The sequence below is a fragment of the Notechis scutatus genome, chromosome 3, assembly GCF_049901735.1.
Source record: "Notechis scutatus isolate UNSWTSFEM ecotype Mainland chromosome 3, rNotScu1.2, whole genome shotgun sequence".
In the NCBI taxonomy this organism is placed as follows: Eukaryota; Metazoa; Chordata; class Lepidosauria; order Squamata; family Elapidae; genus Notechis; species Notechis scutatus.
This window is the reverse complement of record NC_142011.1, coordinates 34,588,944-34,613,813: the sequence shown is the minus strand read 5'-3', so window position 1 is coordinate 34,613,813 and position 24,870 is coordinate 34,588,944. Positions and strand designations below refer to the sequence as shown.

Below are 24,870 nucleotides of genomic sequence, written 5' to 3'. Positions count from 1 at the left end.
CTCTGTGCTGCTTCTTGGTGGGTGTAGGAATCTATTATTTATTTTTATTTATTATATTTACATCCCATCTTTTCTCCCAAGAGCTCAGGGCAGGGGGATGTCCTTTCATTTTACTTTTACAATGAGAGAAATGTGAGCTTGGTTGAAAATAAGAGACTGGCCTAAAGTTATCTAGTGAATTTGGCTAAGGGTGGATTTCAACTTGGATCTCTCCAGTTCTAATTCAGCTTCTTGACTACAACAGATATATCTAGAGAATTAAGGGGATGGCAACCTCTACTGAGATAACCTATAATACCTTAGATCAAGGAATTAACTCTTCCATACTACGTTTCTCACATTTTAGGCTCCAGAAGATTGGCTAGCCAGAGGTCCTGTTCAGTTGATCACCAGATTCAAATTAGTGTATTCCGCCCCTCCCCTCCCTCCACCTTTAGGTTTATTAGCATTAGGGTGACTTCTTCCACTTAATGTAATGTAACAAGGGTAGGAAAGAGGTAGATGTGGGGAACTTATCATTAACATACACATTAGCTTTCGTCCAGTTCCTTTGGTTCCTCAATCTGCCCTTGGTCAGATCCCTCTTCCTTCCTCCTAAGGCAGTGATCCCCAACCTTTTTTACGCCGCGGCCCGGTTCCGGCATCAGCTGGGTGCCGCGGCCCGGTACCGGCATCAGCTGGGCGCCGCCATCTTTTTTTGATGAAAAAGTGCTTCCGGTGACCTCACGGAAGCACGTTTCATCAAAAAGATAGCGCATGCGCCGATGAGCTTTTCCGGGTAGAAATGGCTTTCTACCGGAAAAGCTCACCAAGCGCTGGCGCCGCCATCTTTTTGGATGAAAACGTGCTTCCGGTGAGCTTTCTACCCGGAAAAGCTCACGGAGCTGGCGCCGCCATCTTTTTGATAAAACGTGCTTCCAGTGAGCTTTCTACCTGGAAAAGCTCACCGGAAGCACTTTTTCATCAAAAAGATGGCGGCGCCAGCAAGCCAGCAGCCCGGTAGGACTTGTTGGGGTGGTTGGGGACCCCTGTCCTAAGGCATTTAAGTAGCTGTTTTTACAAGCAAGCAGTTAGAGTGCCCCAGCATAGTAGAGGTTTGAGAGAATAGTTTAGCTGCCACAAATTATACAAAGCTGAGATCTGCATTTTAAAGCTGGTCATCAGTAAGTGGTCTAAGCAAATACAGATATAGAGGACAGGAACAGACACAAAAGTCATAATTCAAGATCCAGCATGCAGCACTGCACATAAATACAAACTCATACTTGACTAAATGTTGATTTTCCTTATTGGTTTCTTTCTTACAGGGCTTTCTAAATTTTAGGTCCAATCCTAACATGAGATCTCTTCTTAAATTCTCTGCTTCCTTGCATGGGCCTCTAGTCAGAACAAAGAAAGTCCTAACTTCTTTTCTCCTGAATCTCGGTCTCTCATTAGAGAAGACAGTGACTGAGTTGAAAAAAAATCCCCAACCAGCCAATAATCCAACAGGCCATTCACAATTAAGACTCTAGTTATTCTACTACGTGTGGTCATTGGATTCTATGTTCATAACAGAACTGTACTTGTACTTGTAGTTGGAGTATTCAGTGCCAAAACTGCTAAAATCTGTATCCTGCCCATCTGTTCATCTCCATGACTGTGAATCAATCAATAGCTTCTCTATGACATATGAACCTTTAGTTCATGTTCTTCATGCCTTATTCTTTTTTTAAAAAAGACTTCTGATATATGAATCAGTCGAACTTCAGAAAATTATAGCACTATCAGTTTGATTCCCATTCTGCCTGAGGGGACTGTAAGACATAGGAAGAAATAAACTTAGGGAAAGACTTAATGTACTGGAAATAAGGATTTGCATCTAGATTCCCTATCATTCATACTCAGAGCTGTTCATAAAATCTACTGACGTGTGTATCTGAAAGATTCTGATGCAGCTCATAAACATGTTTTAAATATGACAGTTATTCCCTTTCCTGCAACCAGAAGAGGCACTGTTTATTCACCACTGTGGTGGTAGGTCTACTCTACAAAAGCTGTAATTTTCTTGAGAAGGGCATAACAAAAATAATGCATTGAATACAGAGGCACATTGCTGATTGAGAAGAAGGAGACACCAAGAGGATGTGCAAATAACTCCATTTCCCCCTCCATATTTCCTCTTAATTGCAAACATGATCTGTAAAATTAGTGTAAGAATAGCTCATATATTCCTCTTGGTAAGACACACAAAGCCTTGGCACATTATCCACTGACATGACTCACTTCTGGACTTCCTGCTTTAGTGCTTGCTTTTCATTAATATATGTAAAATATCTAAAACCTCCAAGTCTGTGTTGGTGCATACATTGTTGATTAACTTGTGCCTGCATGTTTATGAGAACCGAGGGCTGAAGTTTGCACTGTTCTTGACTGTTGTCTGTAGGTAGCCAAAGATGTCTCTGTGCGTCTCCATAATGAACTTGAAGCAGTGGAGAAAAAACGGATTAAACTGGAGGAGGAAAATGAAGACTTGCGCCAACGGCTCATTGAGAGTGATTTGGCTAAGCAAGTGTTACAGAATGAAATGGACAAGCTTAGAGAGGTAAGTTCATTCTTTTTTTTTTTTTGGGGGGGAATTAAGCATTTTTATTTACAATTTTTCTCCCAAGGGCTTAAGATCCAGCAACACAGGAAAGACCATGCAGTGGTTAGGCTAAGAAGGAATGAGTTGTTCAAGGCTGTCCAATGAGTTTGACACTTGAAAGATAATGCCAGGCTGGACTTTGTATTTTCAAGTGCAACATTTATGGATGCCATTAAATTGGCGAAGGTTTGACTAGATGCTGAACCACCAAATATCCAGCTGCTGTTTGTTCTGACAAAGCTTCAATATTGTGATATCCTTCAGATTCAAGCCCCAATCCATTCAGGAAATAACTCAGACAGGAATACATTGGGAAAGCACGATAGATTTCTAAATGGCTCTCTATATGAGTAAAAATATCAGATCATTGTTTTCGTAGACAGTTTAGTAGACCTCTCTCACAAAATGTGTATGCTAGTAACTACATTTCTAGGAGAGGAATCACCTATTTCTGCAAATTTCTTGAGTATTTAACATAGTTTCTTTCAGTCTTCTGCCATTTCTGTCTGTATTCCTAACATATGTTGCTCAAACTGGCAAAAGATGTATAATTCTGACATCTGCAAAAAAGGCATGAGAATCCAGAATTTTATTCACAATTGACAACCATCAGTGGTTATTCTATTAAATTATTTTCTAGTTTGTGGCTTGGTATAATGGTCTGGCTAACTTATGGCTTCCTTTTAACTTTTCCCTTAATGTGTATTTCAAGAAAGCAACTGGGAAACATAATGCAGGATACTCCCTTTGGTCAGGATGTCAATTCATCCAGACTCTGTTTCCAGAGCTATACATTGCTTAGCCTAAACCTGTTACCCCTTAGAGCATGGGTGTCAAACTCGATCACGTCACATGACCTATTGTGATGCATCGTGACAGTTTTTGCCTTTGGGCGTGGCCTGCGTGTGATGCATCCGGCCCATGGGCTGCCAGTTTGACACCCCTGCCTAGAGAGAAGAACTGTGATGAATGGGTGGTCCATGGGCTTTAATATTTTCTCTTTGGTTAGTCTTGTGCTCTGCCTTCTTTTTCTTTTTTCTTTTTTTAGTTTCTGCAGATGGCAAATGACAATTTGGACTCGTTTTAGGATTAACCAGTTGAAACGTTTACTGGGAAAATGAAGGGATGCAAACAGAGAGTCATTGTCAGAGACTGGCATCATTCTAGGAAATTCCCTTCATTCTAATTAACAGAGGGAGCAACCCTTTCTCCCAACTTAATCAGAACAGAAACACACATACAAAAATAATTGCAATGTGCTAGCATTGCCTGTCTAGGATGAAATGGAAACTTTGAGCCAAGGGTTTGGTTAAGGTCTAAGTAAAATATTAATATAAAAATATTAAATACACTAAAATAAAACAGTACAGCTTGCTAGGACATCTGAATTCCTGTATAATGGGAGAAGAGAGCAGATGGATGTCAAACTAATAATAACTTAGCACCATGCTGTGTTTCTGAGCTGTCAGCAAAACATTCTTCTGTTATCGTGATGCTATCCAGATCTATTGACACTGCAGTTAGGCACTATAAAGTCCCAAAGCAACAGAGAAACCAAAATTAATTTAAGCTTGCTGAAGTAATGATGACAGAGTTCTTAAACTGGTATATTTAGAGAATCTCAAGGCTTGAAATACTATCTTAAGGAAGAGAAATGCCTCTGAGCATGCAAGCATTGCCAGAAAATGAGGTTGTAGAATTGAACTATGTGTAAGATTAGGACAGAAGGCCAAAGGTTTGTATAACTGTAGTCATAGCAGACATTTAGTATCTGCAACATTGGATTACTGCCCTGGTTAGGAATGGGCCAAGTTTGGTTTTATTTGGGGTATGTATGTATGTGCAAGTGTTCTTGTGTGTTAAGAATTTTTTACCAGCTACCTTTGTGGGAAACTCTCCGCCCCCAAATCTTCTATTATTTTCTGGAGCAGAACTCCTTTGCCACCTATTGCTGTTTTTAGTTTTATTTATTTGAGCAAATTTTGCAAATTTTGTATGCTTTTCTGGAGATATTACACAACTGGTCCTTACTATGATGAGGATTATCAATTTATTTAATATTACCAATGCTGGATGATATCATTTGCCAAAAAGGAGTAATTGAAAACAACACTTAAAGGTTTTTTCAGGAAAAAAAACATCAAGAGGAGGAGGAGGTGATGGAAAAGGCCAACAATTAGATGTACAAATCAATAGGTGTTTCCTTGGCTCTGACTGATACTTGTGATGGCTCTAATTCCAGTCTTCTGGATAGGCTTTCTAGAAAGGTAGTGCATATATTTGTTGAGTTACAATGATATTTCAACGTCATCCATTCTTTGTTTCTGAGAAGTTCTGAGCACTTTAGTATTGTCTCTTGCAAATGAATAATTTATTTATTTTTCAATTCACTCTCGTTTCCATTATTCCTTAACTAATTATTTCTTATATTTTCTGCAGTTAGTTTGGTTAGCCATCCTTCCATTCTTCTCTTCTGTCATTCTCCCCTTTTCTTTATAAAATACAGTATACCAATGTGATATATGTTTTAAAAACATTTTACTAATTTTTACTTTATCTTCCTCCTTAATGTATTTTTCCTACAAATAATTATTTAATTGCTTACTGCAGAAAATAATAATACAAATGTAGCTGTATGTCAATTTCCTGTGTTTGAACTTCTAAACGATATCCCTCCATTTCATTTTGACCAAACTTGGAGATAGTACATAGCACAGTTGGACTTCAGCAAAGTCTAGATGGTGCTACCATTAGAGGGGCTCACAGTGGTCTGAATCTCTGCAGCCAAAAAGGGCTTGTTAATGGCTTCACTTCAGCCTTGGAAGGAAGCCTTGTGGTCACGTGGGAACACTTTGAGCTGTCATTAAATCATGGGTGTCAAACTCGCGGCATCTTGTTGCCGTTATGTGATGTTTCGTGATGTTTTCCCCCTTTGTGAGCTGTGGTGGGCGTGGCCTGTGTGTGACGCATCTGGTCCGTGGGCCACCAGTTTGACACCCCTGCGTTAAATGAATGGTTATAACTAGAGGACTACCTGTACTTTGTCCTGTTGTGGGCACCATAGTTCAAAAAGGTCATAACGATTAAGGAAGTTCAGAACAGGGCTCCCCAGATGTTAAAGAATCTAGAAGCCAAGCCTTATTTGGAACAAATAATGGATGTCAGTATGATTAGTCTACAGCAGAGGTGGTATTCAGCAGGTTCAGACCAGTTCTGGAGAATCGGTAGCAGAAAATTTGAGTAGTCTGGAGAATACCATATCTAACTGGAGATTTTACAGTATCCTTCCCCTGCCATGCCCACCAAGCCACGCCCGCAGAACCGGTAGTAAAAAAATTTGAATCCCACCGCTGGTCTACAGAAAAAACAACTGAGATAATAACAATTTCTAATATCTGAAGAATTGTCACACAGAAGAGAGAATGGACTTACTCTCTGCTGCTCCAAAGGACACAACCAGAACCGATAGATTAAAACTACAAGAAAGAAGTTTCAGACAAGACGTCACAGAGAATTTCGTGAGTGTATGAGCTGTCAGCCAGGAGAACAGGTTGTCACATGAAAGAGTGAATTCTTTGTTACTAGAGATCTTCAGACTGAGGCTTAACAGTTATCTGTCAGAGATATTCTGTTGGATCCAGCACCAAGCAGAGGTTGATGATATTTAGTGTATGTGTGTATTCTATTATTCATTGTGTTAATATTACAGTATCACCAGGAAGATCAAGGATGTGGAGAGTAATAGCAAAGCTCAATTATGCAAATACTGACAGTAGTACAGTGGTTACTACGATCAGAAGACTGTGTAACCTGAAATCTGGGGCACTGATTTCAGTATTATACATGCATCATTAATGGATTAATTTTCCTGTTGGAATAAAAACAATTGTAGGCTCTTAAGGTATTTATATTTTTTCTAGTACTAAATAATGGGGTGGGAACTAGAGACCCATTTTTACCTGATTGCTGCTCCAGATTCAGAGGGAATGAGACCAGAATAGTCTATGGAGATTCTTAGTCATCCAATTCCATGACAAACATGACCTGGATGACTGAGAATCTATAGATTTTTAGCTATTTACTTTGGGATGAACGCCCTTTGAATGGTGTGGGAATATGAACAGATTTCCAGAAAAAAAATACAGACTACGGGAACCATTTGCACTACTCAGGTAACCCTGAGGACACAGATAAACCTCCAAGTGCCTCAATGACTCTTTAAAAAGATGAAAATGACCAGCTGCCTGCAAGGAGTATAAATCCTTCCATTCGCCACCATCCAGTCAGAGCTGAAGAAGCTTCTTGGATGAGAAGCGAAATGTCTTAAAAACAACAACACAACAACAAAGTTCAGTTGCCTCCTGAAAAAGCACCTTTGGGAGACCAGAAAAGGCTGCACTCGGCCTGCACAAAGTGGTTTGTCCTCTTTCAGGACAATAAAATCCATTCTTTTATCTTGTTCAGCTACACCAGTTTTTCTCTCTATAGTTGCATATCTCCTTGCATGGTTGTATTAGGAAAACGTTAGTAGTGTTAGAGAAAGCAGAGCAAATGACTTAGAAGCCTTAGGTCACTTCATCCATGTTGGATAGGACTGGCAATGTTTCTTATTTGCTTCTCTTTCTAGGCAGCCTGTCCTGCTTATCCATACAGCAAGCAGTATGGGTGGACATATGATTGGCTTCTGTGCAGCCTGAGGGCATGAGCTGAATAGTAAAGGGAGAGTGGAGCAGAGACTGCCAGTGAGAGATTAGGGGTCATAGGAAGGGGTTGGCTGCTCTATGACCAGATTGGAGTCACATGGTGTGTGCTTTCATAATGTGGGCTGCAATGTAGCATACAGATGTGTATTTAGGCTTTTAAAATATTAGTATATTTTTATGTTGCCATTTCTTTCCCTCTCTTTCACCTATCCTACCTCTAGAATGTATTTTTAAAGATTAGATTTGTATTCTTTTGGAAGAAAAATGGACGATGTGCTTAAAGCTGTAATGTACATGATTTTGCCTATGAAATCAATAATTCGTTTAGCAATGAAGTGATGCCATTTGTGTATCTCGAATTGTATACAGTACATGTATTTATTGTTTAAAGCAGGATTGGCAAGGTTTTTCTGTGATTCATGGGTCTTACACTATCCTAAATGTATATATTTTTATAAAGCGAGGAGCTGCATTTTTGGTACTGGCTCCACCAGTTACCAGACTTAGTGCTTCTTTGGGTTGACCATGTCATTACCTCTAGACCTACTCAAAGCTTTATACTCTTTCCATAATTAGAACAATACTTTCCAATCTAGTGGGGGAGGGATTTATCACCTAGCATACAAACTTGTCTACACATTACAATTGCATCCGAACAATTTTCTGGGCAACGAGAGAGAAGTGATGTGCTATTGCCTAGGTAGGTTGGTTCCTGCATAATTTGCAGTGCTTCACCTGCTCTCATCACCCATTATTCTTAGTTTTACCCCTTCTGTTTTGACCTAAACAGTAAGGGTATAATACAGAAGCTCCTACTAAGTTGCTTGCCAAGTCTTTGGTGTTATGAGTTTTCCTCTACATCAAGGTAGTAATCCCTCAGGAGGGTATGTACATACAAAATACACACACTCACACAAAATGTTATTTGAAGGTTGTGAGGGAAGCAGTTGGGGAAGGGCTAAGGGATTATGTGTTGATTATTCTCCAGATGGAGTAAGCGTCTCTTATAATTGGTCAAATGGTAAAAAGGTCAATTAATTTTCACACCAATGGCCTTTTGCACCTGTGGCTTCATTTGTTTTGCAGCAAAATATTTGGAAGGACTTGTTTAGGCTTAATGCAGAAGAGATCTTGTATAAATGTCTGGTAGTAACAATTTGACGGTAGTCAAAATCACACTTGTTAGCGTTTCCTATCAGATAAGAATAAATTGCAGCATAAATATTTTGAAAAGATCTAGACCAGGAGTCCCCAACCTTGGCAACTTTAAGCTTGGCGGTCCACCAGGCTTAAAGTTGCCAAGGTTGGAGACCCCTGATCTAGACAGACAAAGCAATACAGATAGTCCTCAACTTACAATCATTCCCTTAGTAACTGTTCAAAGTTACAATAGCCCTGAAAAAAGTGTCATACAACCATTCCTCACACTTACAACTGTCACACCATTCCCACAATCATGTGATCAATATTTGGGTGCTTGGTCACTGGCATATAGTTAATGATGGCTGCAAGGTCATGTGATTGCCTTTTGAGACACTCCCAGCAGGCTTCTGACAAGCAGAGACAATGGGGGAACCATATTCACTTAAGAACTGCATCGTTCACTCAACAACCACAGCGATTCGCTTAATAACCATGGCAAAATGGTTGTAAAATGAAGCATGACTCATTTAACAACTACCTTGCTTAGCAATGAAAAATTTGGTTCTCGGTTGCGGTTGTAAGTTGAGGACTACCTATAGTATAAAAAATCCAAATCAAATCTGTCGGAACTGGATGGATTTTGACCATATGGTGTAATCCTGGACACATAAATAGAGATTTCCCTTTCATTAGCCTGTAAACATAGGGAAGAGATAGGATTTAATATCCATTTTTGTTTTGCACAGCCTTAGCTTACTCTTATCAAATTACAAATGTTATTAATATTAATTTCTTAAATTACTGCCTCCAGAACTTATTAAATTCTAGGATGAAAATTAATAGGGGATATATGTAGTTCTGATCTGTATATCACGCTAAGACAAAGTTTATTTTCCAGTGTGTTTGCCATTCATCATATTAATTTTAATTTGCATAATTCTACATCAAATAAATAAAGCTTCTGGCAGTCCTATAGAGAAACAAATGTGAACTTTCAAGGGCATAAACAATAACTCCTCCAGAAATTCTTTCCCCCCCCCCCCCTTTTAATCTTTCACTTTCTAATAATCACCACAGACGCCATAAACCGCAAGCACAAGAAAACTGGAATTGTTTTGGAACCTTTGTCCAACAATCATAATCACATCAAGACTGTGGTAAGTGCTAGTATGAGCTAAATTATTGTGAGGGCTAGAAATGCTAAACTACCCAAAGGATGTCTTCACTGGGTTGGAAAGGACTTGGGCAGCATCCTACTGCTGCTAGCTTGGGTGTTCCAAGCCATTCTTAAGGATGTGTGGACTTTTGAACAACAAGTCTGTCCTTAATAGGAGTGGCTTGGATCTCTATGCCTTGGCACAGGCATCAGCTCACATTTTACAGCTGCATTCTTGGCTGCAAAGCTTTAACACCATCTTATGAATATCTTTGGCACAGTACATATAGGCAGAACAGAGTCCAAGGGACATCATTCTGACGTGCTAAGAGTTATATATACACACACACACATATCAAGTATATAAAGTTTACTAAACTCTTTCTGGATGTGTTGGAACATAGAAGAGGCAAACCAGCTTTTCCCTGCTTCCTTATAGAAGCTCTTTTATAATATTGGCTATGTTTCAAATCACAGGGGGCAGGGCATAGGAAGAATAAAAACAGATACATTAAAAAGAAGAAATGACTAGTCAGCACTCACAAGCTTTTGAACTCCAAAAGATGTCTCAATAATAATCTTCTTACATAGTAACTGAATAAATAGAGAGTATAGGTAGACCTCAAGTTACAACTAATTGTTCAGTGACTATTCGAAGTTATAATGGCCCTGCATTTTTATGTCCATTTTTCAAACTTATCACACTTGCAACGTCCCCTTGGTCACATGATCAAAATTCAGACACTTGGCGACTGACTCATATTTATGACAGTTGCAGTGATCACCTTTTGTGACCTTCTGATAAGCAATGTCAGTGATGAAGCCAGATTCACTTAACAACCAGGTTACTGACTTAACAACTGCAGTGATTTACTTAACAAGTGGCAAGATAAGTTGTAAAATGGGGCAAAACTGACTTAACTGTTTTACTTAGCAAAGGAAATTTTGGGCTCAACTGTGAATTTCTTATTTTAGGAGGAATGAAGAAATTTAGTGACAGCGGTATATTTATTTTGGTCTACTTAATCCCTAATTGAGTTGGGCTTTAAACCGGGCCAACTTATGCCAAGACAAATATAATCTCCCTGGACTGAATTTTTCGTCAGTTCAGTGGGACATTTGTTGGTAGCAAGATAATACATGAAGCTGTTGAGAAGAAAGTTGTGTACCAAGAAAAGGAGATTTGTAAATTAATTTTAAATTATATATTCTTATTGACTTGTTGACATCTTGGTGATGAATCGTATAAATTTAACAGGATTATATATTTACTTGGTTATCATTTTGCTCTGGAGGTGACATTCTTAAGTGTCATGGATTATAGTCATTAATATACTCCTTAGCTATCTTTTATCTTGTTAGTAGCCATTATATGAACATATGATCATAATCTCATTAGGTGAAAACCACTATATTAAACATTTCATTCAAGTTAGTGGTAATTGGCAATTATAGCTGTATGTTGTGTTGGCAATTTATTTTTTAAAAGGAAGTTTATATTGGTTTTTTAGTTAGTATTGCTTTATAAGTTAATGAAATATAACTGGATATTGGACTTGGGGAGATTCAAGTTCAAGAGCCATTTGACCATGGAGTTCATTGATGACTTTGGGCTAGTGACTGTGTGTGTTTGCGTGTGTGTCTGTTTGCAAAAAGTTCTTTGTTGCTTGCTTGGTTTTGGATAATACTAGCTTTCATGACTGTGTATTATCACATAAATGTAACTGTTTTAATCTGATGGCTTCAATGCTTAATTCTTCTAGGGTTAGTCTTACACTCTGCTGGAATTTTTAGAGATGCTTTGCAACAACATAGTTTTGGCAAAATGGCAATAATTACTCCTATTTATTCATAATTAACTAGTTAATCATAGTTAACTATTATGGATATTGTAAACTAGACTGAATTATCTTGACAACCACTCCTATACCCTAAGTATCATTTTACTTTAGAAGTCTTAACTTTTTTGCATATATGAAAAGAGAAAAAATAGAAGCTGCCTTATCCAATTGTCAGTCAGGGCAGGTTCTTTTTAAATACATTTCTATGTGAAAGAAACGTTTTTAATAAGGAGCTGAAAGAGAAGGGGCACTCTTAGGTTTATGTAACATTCAGAAGCTTGTTTGTCTTAACATCTTGAATTAAAACTGAAAACGTTACTTCAATGCACAAGTGGTTTGGAAAATAGAAATGTGATAATTTGCTTGGAATCTCTGTATTGAGCTAAGCAGAGATATATGTCTTCAGTAAGTTTGCAGCCAAAACTATTAAAATAAAGGTATATTTCAGGCATTGTTCAGGGTTTTTTTTTGCATATAACCTGAATGCACATCCCTCAGTGAAGAAGCTACAAAGAATTCCAATTCTTTATAACAAAATGCTAGCCTCTAGTATACTAACGATTTCATACTATTCCCACAAAGCTTATGTTTACTATGGTATTAATATATATGTAGGTTGCATTTCCGTTGCTCCATTAAATGCCAGTTATGTTCCTTAACTACAAAGATTTGTAAATTCTTATAGTAGGTGGTTGCTATTTTTCTCCTTTGTCAAGGAAGTGAAAAACATTGCTATATTTTGCTACTTTGCAGGAACTGAGCCAATCTAGAACAGAGAGATTTCCTTGAGAATTTTAATTACTACTGGTGAATTTCTTCTCCCTGAGTTAATATGCAGTGCTTGTGACCATAACTCTGTCTTTCCTGCATTATGTCACTCACACAAAGGTTGTTTCCTACTTTGTATGCTGAACTACATTTCCTAAAATAAGTTTTGTATTAAATCCTATCTGATATCATTGATAATAGTGAGAGGTATAAAACCGGTATGACTTAAGGGTTTGGACAAACAGTAAGGAGACTCAGGTTCTAGTCCATCCTCAAATATATAAATTACCTGGATAGGTTTGGGCCAGTTATTCTGTCTCAGCCAACCTACCTCATGAAAATGTAGTTGTTGGGATAATATGTAGGAATAATTAGGAGCCCTGGTGGCGACGACAGTGGTTAAATGCAGTATTGCAGACAAACTCTGCCCACAGCCAAGAGTTTGATCTTGACTGGGCTCAAGATTGACTTAACCTTTCATTCTTCTAAGATCAGTAAAACGAGGGCGCAGATTGTTGGGGTCAATATACAAATAATGCTGACATTGGAAACTGCCCGATGAGTGCTGTAAAGCACAATGGGGCAATATATAAGTCTAAATGCTGTTGCTATTGCTGTGATCTTGATGTAAGCTGCCTTGTGCTCTTGAGGAAAGGTGCGGTACAAGCCTGGCTGATAAACAGGCAAACCAATGTTTCTCTACCTTGGCAACTTTAAGATACGTGAACTTCAACTCCCAGAAGTCCCCAACCAGCAAGAAACAAAGAAGAAAAAATCAGTTTCACCTCTGCCTTTTGTACTTCAGTTCCTTCCAAATCTGAATTTAGTCAGTCTCATTGGTATCAGAGGTGGTATTCAGCAGGTTCTGACCAGTTCTGGATAACCAGTAGCGGAAATTTTGAGTAGTTTGGAGAACCGACAAATACCACCTCTGACTGGAGATTTTGCAGTATCCTTCTCCTGCCACGCCCAGCAAGCCACACCCACAGACCCAGTAGTAAAAAAATTTGAAGCTCCACCACTGATCGGTATGTATTGTTAATGCATTGATTCTCAAGTTTTTTTTTTTTTTGAAAACTTGGAGGAAATTAAACTCAACTCTGTGAAGCTCATTGGAAGGTGTGGACTTTAGTGATCAGAGCTAATATACATTGTCACAGGATAAAACTGATTAGATGATTGGTGGGTGTTAGCAGTGTACAGCTGACATTTTTATTTAAAAAATCTCTCTTCTATTTCAGAATTCTTTAAAGAAAAGAGGATCACGTTCTCTAGGAAAGACAGACAAGAAATCATCTGTCCAGGTACAACAATTCCAATAACTGATATGCTACTGCAATAGAATTTCCAGTGAATACTTAAAACACTCAAAAGCTATATTCTTTATCTTTGCAAAAAACCGAAATTGCTTTTTTTGTGGGGTGGGTGGGTGGGTTGTATTTTAGGATGGTGTTCTGATGTACTTTTTTCATCTTCATCTTGCAGTTCAATGACAGAGTAACATACTTTGCATGCAGAAAGCCCCCATTTTTAATCACTGGCATTTGAAGTAAATCTGACCTCTGATAAGCAGAGTCAAGGAATTTTTTTGACTTTAATACACAGATGTTTGGAATGGAAATTTCATTAAATGCCAACTTAGCTGTTGTTGCCGAACCAAAAACTGTATGTTGTAGAGCAGGGGTGTCAAACTCAAGGCCTGCGGGCTAGATCTGGCCTGCGGGGTGCTTAAATCTGGCCCGCAGTGGCTCAGACAGCCAAAATGGGGGGGGGGGCTCCCTACATCCCATTTTGGCCATCAGAGTGCTGCAGGAGGCCATCAAGGCCAAAAATGCTCCCCCGTGTCCCATTTTGACTGGCAGGGTGCTGCAGGAGGCATCCGTCCCATCTCCCCCGCCCCCCTGGCTGGCTTGCGGAGAAATACAATGCTGATCTGGCCCTCAAAGAAATCCAGTTTGACACCCCTGTTGTAGAGCCCTTGTATAATATAGGCACAGATGCACACTTACTAATGCCCTAACATGACATGCACTGTTTATCAACTGCAAAATGCTCTGTAAATGATTTTTACTTGCTAACAAGTGAAAGGACTATCACCTATATGTTGTTGATATATAGCTGATACTAGGTTGCAAAGGAACAAAGCTTATGTTGAAACTATGGAGCAATAACGCTTTTAGCTTTTGTTTCATTGCTATTTAAAAGCAACCCAACCACATCTTTTAATAGAATGTAGGTTTGATGCTCTTAGTGTTAATGTTTACATGCTCTGCATGGCATTGACTGACCCTGAATAGCTCTGTAATATCAGGAATATATTGTTCAAATCCTCCATGAACAATTGTATCACCAGAAAGATGCAGTCATACAAAGGAAGTAGGGTTCCAGTTCATTGCATTGGAAGGACCAGGGGAGACATGATAGAGGTCTTCCAATATTGGAGGGGCTGCCACAGGGAGGAAGGGGTCAAGCTATTTTCTAAATCTCCTGTAGGCCAGACAAGGAATAATGGATGGAAACTGAACAAGGAGAGATTTAACCTGGAAACAAGGAGAAACTTTCTGACAGTGAGAACAATCAACCAATGGAACAGCTTGCCCTCAGAAGTTGTGGGAGTGCCATCAACTTCTTTCAAGAAGAGATTGGACTGCCATTTGTCAGAAATGGTGTAGGGTCTCCCGCTTGGGCGGGGGGTTGCACTAGATGACCTACAAGGTCCCTTCCAACTCTGATTATCTGTATCTGTATCTATCTGTATCATTGAGCTGGACTAATTTTTAAATTGTGTTTATACTCTCTCCCTAAAGCCAAAATTGATGTTCTATTCTGGTTGCAATCCTTTGTTTGATCAATAGCTGGAAAAACAAAGGTGTTTATGTTGAAACTGAGATATCTTCATGATTTAGGGCAGTTATGTAATGTGTTGACCAGAGAATCAGAAAAAAACAGATGTGTCTTTTGCAGGCTGGAATAGACTGGAATAGCAGTGGCATTAGAATAACCTATATTGCACTTCAGTTATCAAGATTATGCTAACGAGACTGGAATCATTTTGTTTTGCATTTCCAGTGTTCTCGCTCATTGTTGGTCTCTTGAATGTTAAATGAAATTAAAACGACTCTTTTAAGAAAATACAAGAATCGTTGGTGAGAGAGTCCTTGATTCTCATCTGCATGGTGGTTTAGAAGGTATCTTATAAGGGATAATATAGCTAAATTTGAGCAGTCCTCTCTTATGGGCAGAAGGATAGATTATGATATTTGAATATAGAATGGAAATCTGGATAATCTGCAGAACTGAACTCAGTTAAAATGTTCTGTGCAATTTCTTTAACTTCTAAAGTGGTGTTTACTCTATTTTTAAAGTCAAAATCAGTGATCAAGGGACTGAACATTTGAATATCTATAGAATGATTATGTAGATATATGAATATATAAACAGGGAGATTAGGACCTATTGAAACAAATATAAAGTTATGCTTTATAGAAGTACTGTCCTTAACTGATTTATTGTACTTTTTTTTGCCCCCCTCCCTGGATTCTATGGCATAGTTTTACTATTGTTTGGGATTTTTTAAAAACGCAAGTTACCATGGTTTATATATTTATCTAGTATAATATAAACTTTGAATAAGTAAGCAGTGCTGTCAAAAGTAATATATTCCCCAAACAAATTTTACTTCAAGCTCAAGTAAGGTTGAAGCCTGATTCTGCATACTGCTAGGACTTTGATTTTTTAATAACCTTGGTAAGAGTTTCCAAATGTTCTATTACAGCATATTTCAAATTGAGATCCATATTCAGAAGAATATGTGTTACTTTTATAGGGAAACTGAGTATGCTTATTGAGCACAGCTGATGTCAGCTAGTGATTTATTCCCCAAGCTAAATCCGTTGTCATCTAAATTTACTGTACGTAGATTGAAGTGCCAGCTGCATGATTTTCAGCATGATTTGGTACACACAGCCATCCCTGGTTGATCTGTAAAGTCAAATAGGGTAACTCTGTAAAGTTATGGTGTGGCAGCTAGAAAACGTAGGAAAAAAAATGTCCTGGAAGAAGGCAGTATTCAGCCATTTCCATTCTGCTACCAAACAAACTACATGGATGTGGCCACAAATTATTGTGGCAGATTATCTGGAGCCTTTTCAGTTAGGATTCTGGGATATCGGACAGAAATAGCATTGATTTCCTTTAGATGAATTCTGGAATGGGTGGGATGGGGTAGTGCATCCAACCTCACCCTACTTGGCCTCTCGGTGGCTTTTGATGCCATTGACCATGGCACCCTTCTGGATTGGCTCAGAGGGTTGGGGGGTAGGTGGCATGGTATTGTACTGGTTTATTTCTTTCCTTTAGGCTCAATTCTAGACAGTAATAATTGAGAAAGAGAGGAGAGGATTCACATGTAGCCAATATGTGCTGCCACGGTGATCAGTGCTTTCTCTTATTTTCAATATCTGCATGAGGTCACCACATGGGGTAAAGGTATCATTAGTATGCTGATGATGCCCAATTATATATTTCTAACCCTGGGGAATTAAATAATGCTATGAACATATTGTCTTAGTGCCTGGAGGCTTTAAATGTCTGGATGGGGAAAAACAGCTTTAGCTGAACTCTGGCAAGGTTGACTAGCTTTGTGTGTGGAGACTTGCTGATTCCAGGACTATGGAAAATCAGCAAGTCTTTGGTACTGGGTGGGATTGCACAGTCTCAGGCAAACCCAGTGCACAATCTTGGGGTCCTCCAAGGCTTATGTCTCTTTCTTGCTCTATGAGCAGAGAGGGCAGCTGTGGCTAGGAGGACCTTTGCATAGCTTTGTCTTGTGTGCCAGTTGTGCCTGTTCCTGGATTAATTAGGCCCTGCTTATAGTCACTCATGCTCTAGTCACCTCTAGACTGATTACTGCAATTTGCTCTACATGTATTTGGAAGTTTCATACGATTCAGCCCCCAAAGTTTGCACCATTTAAATTTGACATATTCATATAGTTTTCTTAGCAAAGAGTATGTTAACATCTATTTTATTTTTTTTAACAACCCCAAACCCCAAAATTGACGGGAAACAGAAATTTCAGACCCATTCCCAGTTGATGTTACATCATTACAGTATCAACTATGTTCCCCAGAGGTCAGACATTAAAAATATCAAAATGAATTTCCCCCCGGGGGGGGGGTAATTCCCCTGATTAACTCCATTACATTAGTCTGATTCCTAAAGGTAGCTCAGTGTTTCATTTCAGTATTAAAGACTCCATTGGAATTTGGAGCTAATAAATTCAAATAAATGAACAACAAACTGAGAAGAGTAGCTTTGTGTCTTTTTGCTGAGGTCTCTTGATATTTGAATTCTTTAAAGAGATATTCAGCATTTGAACAACTGGGACCCAGAAGCAAAGATCTGCTTTGACATGGAGGCATTTATTGAACACAGTTTGTAGGATATGCTCATAATTCCAAAGAAACATAACTATTGGCTTGTCTCAAAGGATAAAAGGAAGAGTTTTTTTAAATCTTTAGTGAATTTCTATTCCCCCTCCCCCAATTTATGCTGTGTTTGAATCCGCAATAGACTTTTTTGTAGCGATAATGCAACAGTGCAGTACATTTTAAGAATTGAAGAATAGATGCTTTTTTTTGAATTCTGGCTGATGCAACATTAAGCTGTCAGTTGTAACTGAATGCTCGTAGTGTACTGGACATCTGGAAAGAAGGTTTCAACGCTTATTGGAGACATTCTTTTCTTCTGAGGGTTTTCTTAGAGCTTTCATTCCATGAGTTATGTAGGCAGGAAATGAACTAATTTTATAACGGTCTAACGGTCACTTTTAATGAGATAATATTCCTCAAGGGAAAATGAAAATGTTATCCAAGAGGAACTGATCTGTTTAAGTTTTATGAAAACTTCCAGTTCTCAAGCAGCAACCCCAACTTTGGCCTCTCAGTATAATATCAATATAATAAATTATTGATAGTAATGTCAGTTTTAATCTTACTGCCATGAAAGAGCAATAGTCTTTCTAATATACAGTGATTTGTTAAAAGGACCATTTTCTTTTGGTAATGCTTGCACCATTTCTTTTTTGATTGTAGGAAGACAGTGCAGATCTCAAATGTCAGTTGCATTTTGCTAAGGAGGAATCTGCTCTAATGTGTAAAAAGCTAACCAAGTTAGCCAAAGAGAATGACAGTATGAAGGATGAGCTGACAAAATACCAGTCCTTGTATGGGGACCTGGAAAGCTCTCTCTCCATAGAAGAGTTGGCTGACTCACCTCACTCTAGAGAAGCCGAACTAAAGGTCCACTTGAAACTTGTTGAAGAAGAAGCCAATATTCTGAGCCGTAGAATAGTGGAGCTTGAGGTTGAAAATCGAGGACTGAGGGCAGAGATGGATGACATGAAGGGGCAGGGAGATAAAGACCTTTTGGGACAAGATATCCAGTTGGCTTTCTCCATGACAAACAATGGAGACTCTGGGGAAAGTGTGGCAGAACTCAGACGGCACCTGCAGTTTGTGGAAGAAGAGGCAGACCTGTTGAGACGTTCATTGATGGAGCTGGAGGAACAGAATAAGCTCCTCATGAATGAGCTCAATAAGTACAAGTCAGATCATGATCTGGATATCACTTTATCTGAGGACAGCTGTTCAGTGATCAGTGAGACTTCTCAAGAAGAACTGGCCACTGCCAAGGTCCAAATCAGTGAGCTTAGTGGCAAAGTTAAGAAGCTACAGTATGAGAACCGTGTGCTACTCTCCAACTTGCAACGTTGTGACCTTGCCTCTTGCCATACCACCCGACCCATGCTGGAGACAGATGCTGAGGCTGGTGATTCTGCCTTGTGCATCCCAACCTCGCTTTGGAAAGAAATTCCTAATGGGGGAGAAAATGATGCAAAGGAGAAAGTACCTAGCAATGGCTTCAGCAAAACTCATGAAAGCAGCCCCAACCAGCTTTTCAAATGTAAAGACTTTGACACCCTCCTTGACATCCGAGATCAGGCTGCTCTTGTCAGCAAAGCTATTGATGTCCTGATTTCTGATGCCAATGGCTTTACCTCTAGCCTCAAACTTTGCATAGACAATGACTGTGCACAGTTAGTTCTGAATGAGGCAATGGACAATGAGAATACTACAGATTCTAAGCTGATCAATGCCATTTTGATGCGTCTTGGAGTCCTGCAACAGGAGCTAAACACCTTTATGAAAAAAGTGGACCATATTGGTGGTTGCTTGAAAGATCAGCAGGATTCCCTACCAGGTTCCAGCTCCCAGGACTCCACCAAAGAAGCTCTATGGAAAAGTCATGGTGCTGAATTCCAGGTGAGAGTTTCTCTGAGTTGTTGACAGTGACTCCCTTGCAGTTATGATTGCTTTATTTGCTGTACAGTACTGTTTTTTCTTGCCTTAACCAACCAGAACCTGACCCTGTTAATGTAACTTCCTTTTTCTACTTTCTCAGAGTGAAATGACAAACTAACAACTAGTTCACTGCATGGAACTGAGGCCACTAACAAGATAGGACTCTGGTTTAGCAGAGTGTGCATGGGACAGGAGATTGCCTCGACAAATGCATAATATATTGTAACCCCAACCCAAATCTAGTTCATATGTAGGGCAGAAAAATGAAATCATAACCCTGCCAGAAGGGGATTACACTACAAGATAATCAAGATTATGTGCCATGACATTTCCAAATCATTTCCCCATATTGATAGATTTGCCCTGGAATAGTACCCTTTGAAAGTATTTCTCCAAAGTCAATTCACTAAGAGGAAACATTAGCTTTCAAGGTTTTTGTCTGACACAGTAATTTTGGAGAGATTTACCGAGATAACTTTGCCATATGGTAAATATAATTTGAGTATTTGTCAGATGCATGCATTTTCCCCATTTAGAATGGAGGGATGGAAGTATGCTTGAAACTTCATCTCTGCAGGCAAACTGTGTGTGTGTCTTGGCTAAGATAATTACCTACTTAGGAATATTCCTTGCACACCAGACCCTGGTATATTCTTACACACCGGACCCTGGCATAGCGAGAGAAAATGTAGTGACCCAAGCTGGTTATGAAATGCCTCGGCTCTTGTGGGAAATGATTTGGGAGAATGGCTGGATTGCAACCTCCTGAAGCACACTCCAAATTTTCAGAGTTCTATTTTTGTGCATGCACTGGCCCCCTCCGTTATTCCAGCTAGCCACACCCTCACCCCTAGCACTGCATGGCACCATAACTGGTGTTTGCACATTTTTTCCCTCTCTCTCTTTTTCCCCTCCCCAAACAATCCAGCCCACGTGTCTGCTCATTTTGTGTCTCCTTTTATTTTCCACTTTATCTTCTGCCACAGTAGTGAAGCTCCTCTTCCTCTTCATCCTTTTTGTTGTCTTGTAGCTCTCTTTATTGTTCCTGAGACCCATTTGTTTTGTTTTTGTTCTTTCTTTTCTTTTCTATTCTTTTGGTTTGTTCTCATTAACTTGCCCATGCATGCAGCAGTCTGACTTTAGGGAGGCCCCAGACTGGGATGTCGGGGAGAGCAGGCCCTCCGATCTGTATCGCAGCAGCAGCAGCAACACTGCCACCATCAGTTCAGAAGCCAACATGGGACTTGACCGGAGCTACAAGACATACCAACGAGAAGAGAAGGATTCTTATGCATCTGAGGTGTGTGCTGGTGTTCCTAAAGGAAGAGAGGATGGCTGGCTGGGGACTCTGGGAAGAGTTACCTGGCTGGGAAAATATCAGTTAATTATATATAAGGAGGGGGGTGGAAATGAAGGCAGTGTTCTCATTCATCCACCTTTGCATTTTCAGTTCTGTTAAATCTTTGGGAAGAGCCAAATTGGAACACATAGATACTAACATGTCAGAGACCTCAGTAATCAGCAGTATGTTAAGTTGAATAATAACAAAATGATTCAAGCTGGTGTCCCTCCTATTTGATGGGTTGCGTCACTTTGTTGGCTACAGATCATGGTGTTTTAGCCAGCACAACACACTGGGAGAGCACCATATTGAGGAAAAATGAAGTATAAAACAGAAAGGTTTTGAAGGAAGATTTGCTGGCTTCTTGTGCAAAATTGCAATTTGAAACTTTTCAGTTACAGGATTACAATATGCAATAATCTGAGCCCATGGGGCCATTGCTTACATTTTTTTCCAGGATTCTTCCTTTTACGTTACTTTCTAGAGTTCTCATATGTAGCAATTGTTATATTAAAGCATGTGCACAAAGACACCTCACTGCAAAGAACAAGTCTTTGTGCACAAAGATACACAAAATGACAAATGTTGCTTCCACTATATCATATGCAGGGTTTTTTTTTTTGGCATCTTCTCCCAAATAGCATAGAGTTATCGGGGTTAAGTTGAATACATAGATAATAACAACATGGTCCAATTTGGGGGTTTGTCATGATAACTCCTCTGACTATTGGCTGTTATGTCATTCTTGCAGGTCAAGGAACTGCAACTAGTTCTTTCTGAAGCTAATGAGAGTTTGAGGGGCCTACAGGAACAACTTTCCCAAGAAAGGCAGCTGAGGAAAGAGGAAGCAGATAACTTCACACAGAAAGTCTGCCAGGTTAGTAGGATTTGTTTGGAGTCATCTTCTGGGATGCAAGAAGAGCTTGCAGCAAACATATAAGAGAGCACAGGTGCAAACTTGTTCCTTGTCCTGCTTCAACCATTTTGCAGTTGGATGCAAGCACAAAATAATTCAGTTCTGCCACCTCCAGAATAAGCAAATGCTTTTAGTTGGTACCTCTGTATGTTGGAAATGTATTGCCATGAATCAGTATATAGTAAGTGTATAGTGATACTTACCTATTTAGTAAGTATTTGATGACTCTCAAGTGTTAAGCAGAATTTGTGGAATGAACTCTTGATGCTTCCAAACAGGTGGACTGATGTCTGAAACCTTTGGTTATTTCTTTCTCCCAAACCAGCCTTATTCTGAACAACATTGCCCAGAATATTTTTAATAGTTGAAATTCCTCTCATTATATTTTGTTCCCATATGCTTTTATTGTTTTTTTTTCCCCACACCAAGCATTTCAAATATTTTTTAAAAAGAAAACATTAGTGAAGGAAAAGAAAATATTTATGCCTCCCATACATTAGATTTTTCTTGTACGCACTCTTGCTTCCTTGGATTAAATATGAACCGGCTTTGCTGGTACCACCTTTTGTATAATATTCTCAGCTTCTTCCCATGTTTCATCAGCTAAAGGATGATCATCAGAAGGCCCTCCTGAGAAGAGAATTTGAGCTGCAGAGCCTGAACCTTCAGAGGAGGTTGGAGCAGAAGTTCTGGAGCCAGGAGAAGAACCTTCTGGTACAAGAATCCCAACAATTCAAGCAGAATTTCCTACTTCTTTTTATGAAGCTCAAGTGGTTTCTGAAACATTGGAGGCAGGGGAAAACCTTGCAAAATGAATGCAGTGATTTCTTGGAGGTATAGTAATGTTTGACCATGAACTTCTACATCTGTGTAATCAAACTCTTCAATAGACTTTAACAACGATAACTGGGACATTTACCTTGAGTGTACTCTCTTTTTTTGTTAACATCTTTTGACATTTTAAGACAAGGTTGGGTGCTGTCATAATTTAGGTTCTGTTAAACATGCAGGGAATGGGCCTTATATCCATTCCTTCTTATCTTTTTTCAAATCCTTCATTCTTTGAAGGCAAGAGTTATTATCTAGCTTTTGGCATTAGATCATGTTTTCAATAGCATATCTTGGTGAAGGTCAGCAATTGAGATGCAAGGCTTAAATCAGCATTGTTTAAATTCTTCATGTTTATGTCAAGTCAACCTTGGCTAGAACATACATTCTATTTATTCTTCTCTTTACTTTAAAAATTGGGAATTTATGTTTTTGACACACTGTAAAACTACAGCTCATCAACAAAGCCACTAGCGAGAGATGTGATACTTCAAAATTTGGAAGGGTCCTTATTCCTGCTCTGCTGCAGGAAGAACAATCACAAGTGACATAAAAAGCACGTGGAGACCTCCTTTACATCCTGTTAGCCTCATTCTTGCCCGCCTCCATTTTATTTTTAACACTGGATGGACAAGGAATTATTTTATTTGACTGATAAGGTTTTATTGAATTGTCTTGGCTCTGGATGTAAGGAGAAGCAAGGCCACATTAGATGAACAAAACAGTTTCTCATCATTATCAGCAACATATTCATGCTAATTGAAATAGAATGCATAGTTTGTGTGCAGCTGAAAAATTTCAGGCTTGGGAACAACAGCTTCTTTATATGCCAATGTACTGTGAAGTCCCAAAGGATGATTCTTTCCAGGCACAAATATCTAGAAAGGTGCCTGGTACAGAAACATGAGAGAGAGGGTGATACCGAACATAGTTGTTCTGACATGGCACGGAAACGTTTCTGTGTGGCTGCTGCTTATTGTAGCATCCCACTTTGAGTTATAGGTTTGGCCTGTTGACAGTTCTCAACCTGTCACCTCTGCTTGAAGGGTCTGGTAAGCTCTGTACCAGCAGCTTCTTTTCAGACAACAAAGCAGGCAATTTAGTTATGATAGGCTCCTACTCACTGTTTGCTTTTTTTTTTTAGGTGAATAGCATGAAAGAACTATATTTGCTGATTGAAGAAGAAGAACTAAGCCCACAGCAGCAAGCAGATAATAAGACATACACTGGAGATCTTTGGTCTCAGAACATGGTAAGATGGAATAGGAGACCAATGGAATGAGGAATCCATTTTGTATAGAATTTGTGATCGTTTACAGTCCCTGTTAAATACTTATTGTTTGATACTTCTCAATTAGTTGAATTTGAATGTATGAGCTGAGCTGACTGAAAAATATGCTATCTGAAGTGATTTAATATTTTTGTTTATGGCACCTATAAAAAACTTTCATATCCCCACAAATTGTATGCTTTTGCTGATGAGTTTACCCATTCAGAAGTAATCAATGTTCAAAGCTGCCTAGCCCATAATGTTCTCTATTGGGTTATGGTGAAAAAATCTGCAGAAGCATTTGTGGAAAGAAAAGTTGCAGCTGAGGAGTGACACAGTGAAAGTGTAGAGGGCTTGCCTCACCCCTCTGCTGCTACTTGCTTTTTTCTTTTGTCCAGAGATTTGGGAATATATAAATCTGCCTCTTTTATTGTTTTCTTTCTGAACTAAAAGCTTCATTCACATGTGCATTCAATACTCATGTATATTTACAAACTCAAAGTTTAGCTTGGCAGATTACTTTGGAATTGTTCTCAGATCTTGGAAATACTGAGATACTATGTCCATTATGCATATTACCTTATATAATGGGCCATTCCCATCTATTCCTATAAGTTACAACAAGACTTGGCAAGTTCCAAGTAATTAGTTTCTCATACCTTTTTTGTACTTTGTAATTGAGTGCCATCACTTGATCCAGTTCCATTGTTTTTGGAACCCCTTTGTGTTTTGAAAAATATCTGTTGTGTTGTCTTAGAAGTCTTCATTCCACAAGTTGCAAATTATCACAATTTCTATGGCATGCTTTGAGTGAATCTTATGTATTTCATTTCCATTCACACCCAAATGCATAGGAGGCAATGCACATACTGTATATGATTCAAACAACTGAAATTAATATGTAAAATAATTA

General features: G+C 39.0%; 1 protein-coding gene across 3 annotated transcripts in view; it reads left to right on the top strand.

Moving 5' to 3' along the window:
- The window catches only part of MTCL2 (microtubule crosslinking factor 2), a 75,420-nt gene that overhangs the window by 30,000 nt on the left and 20,550 nt on the right, over window positions 1–24,870 (top strand). For 2 of the 3 annotated variants that reach the window (XM_087959464.1, XM_087959466.1), the window contains exons 3-9: window positions 2,430–2,584; window positions 13,479–13,541; window positions 18,333–19,562; window positions 20,731–20,901; window positions 21,695–21,820; window positions 22,463–22,693; window positions 23,832–23,939. In XM_087959464.1, the coding sequence (XP_087815590.1) occupies window positions 2,430–2,584; window positions 13,479–13,541; window positions 18,333–19,562; window positions 20,731–20,901; window positions 21,695–21,820; window positions 22,463–22,693; window positions 23,832–23,939 (2,084 nt within the window). The remainder of the gene's footprint in view (window positions 1–2,429; window positions 2,585–13,478; window positions 13,542–18,332; window positions 19,563–20,730; window positions 20,902–21,694; window positions 21,821–22,462; window positions 22,694–23,831; window positions 23,940–24,870) is intronic. The other variant, XM_087959465.1, reaches the window with a different exon arrangement.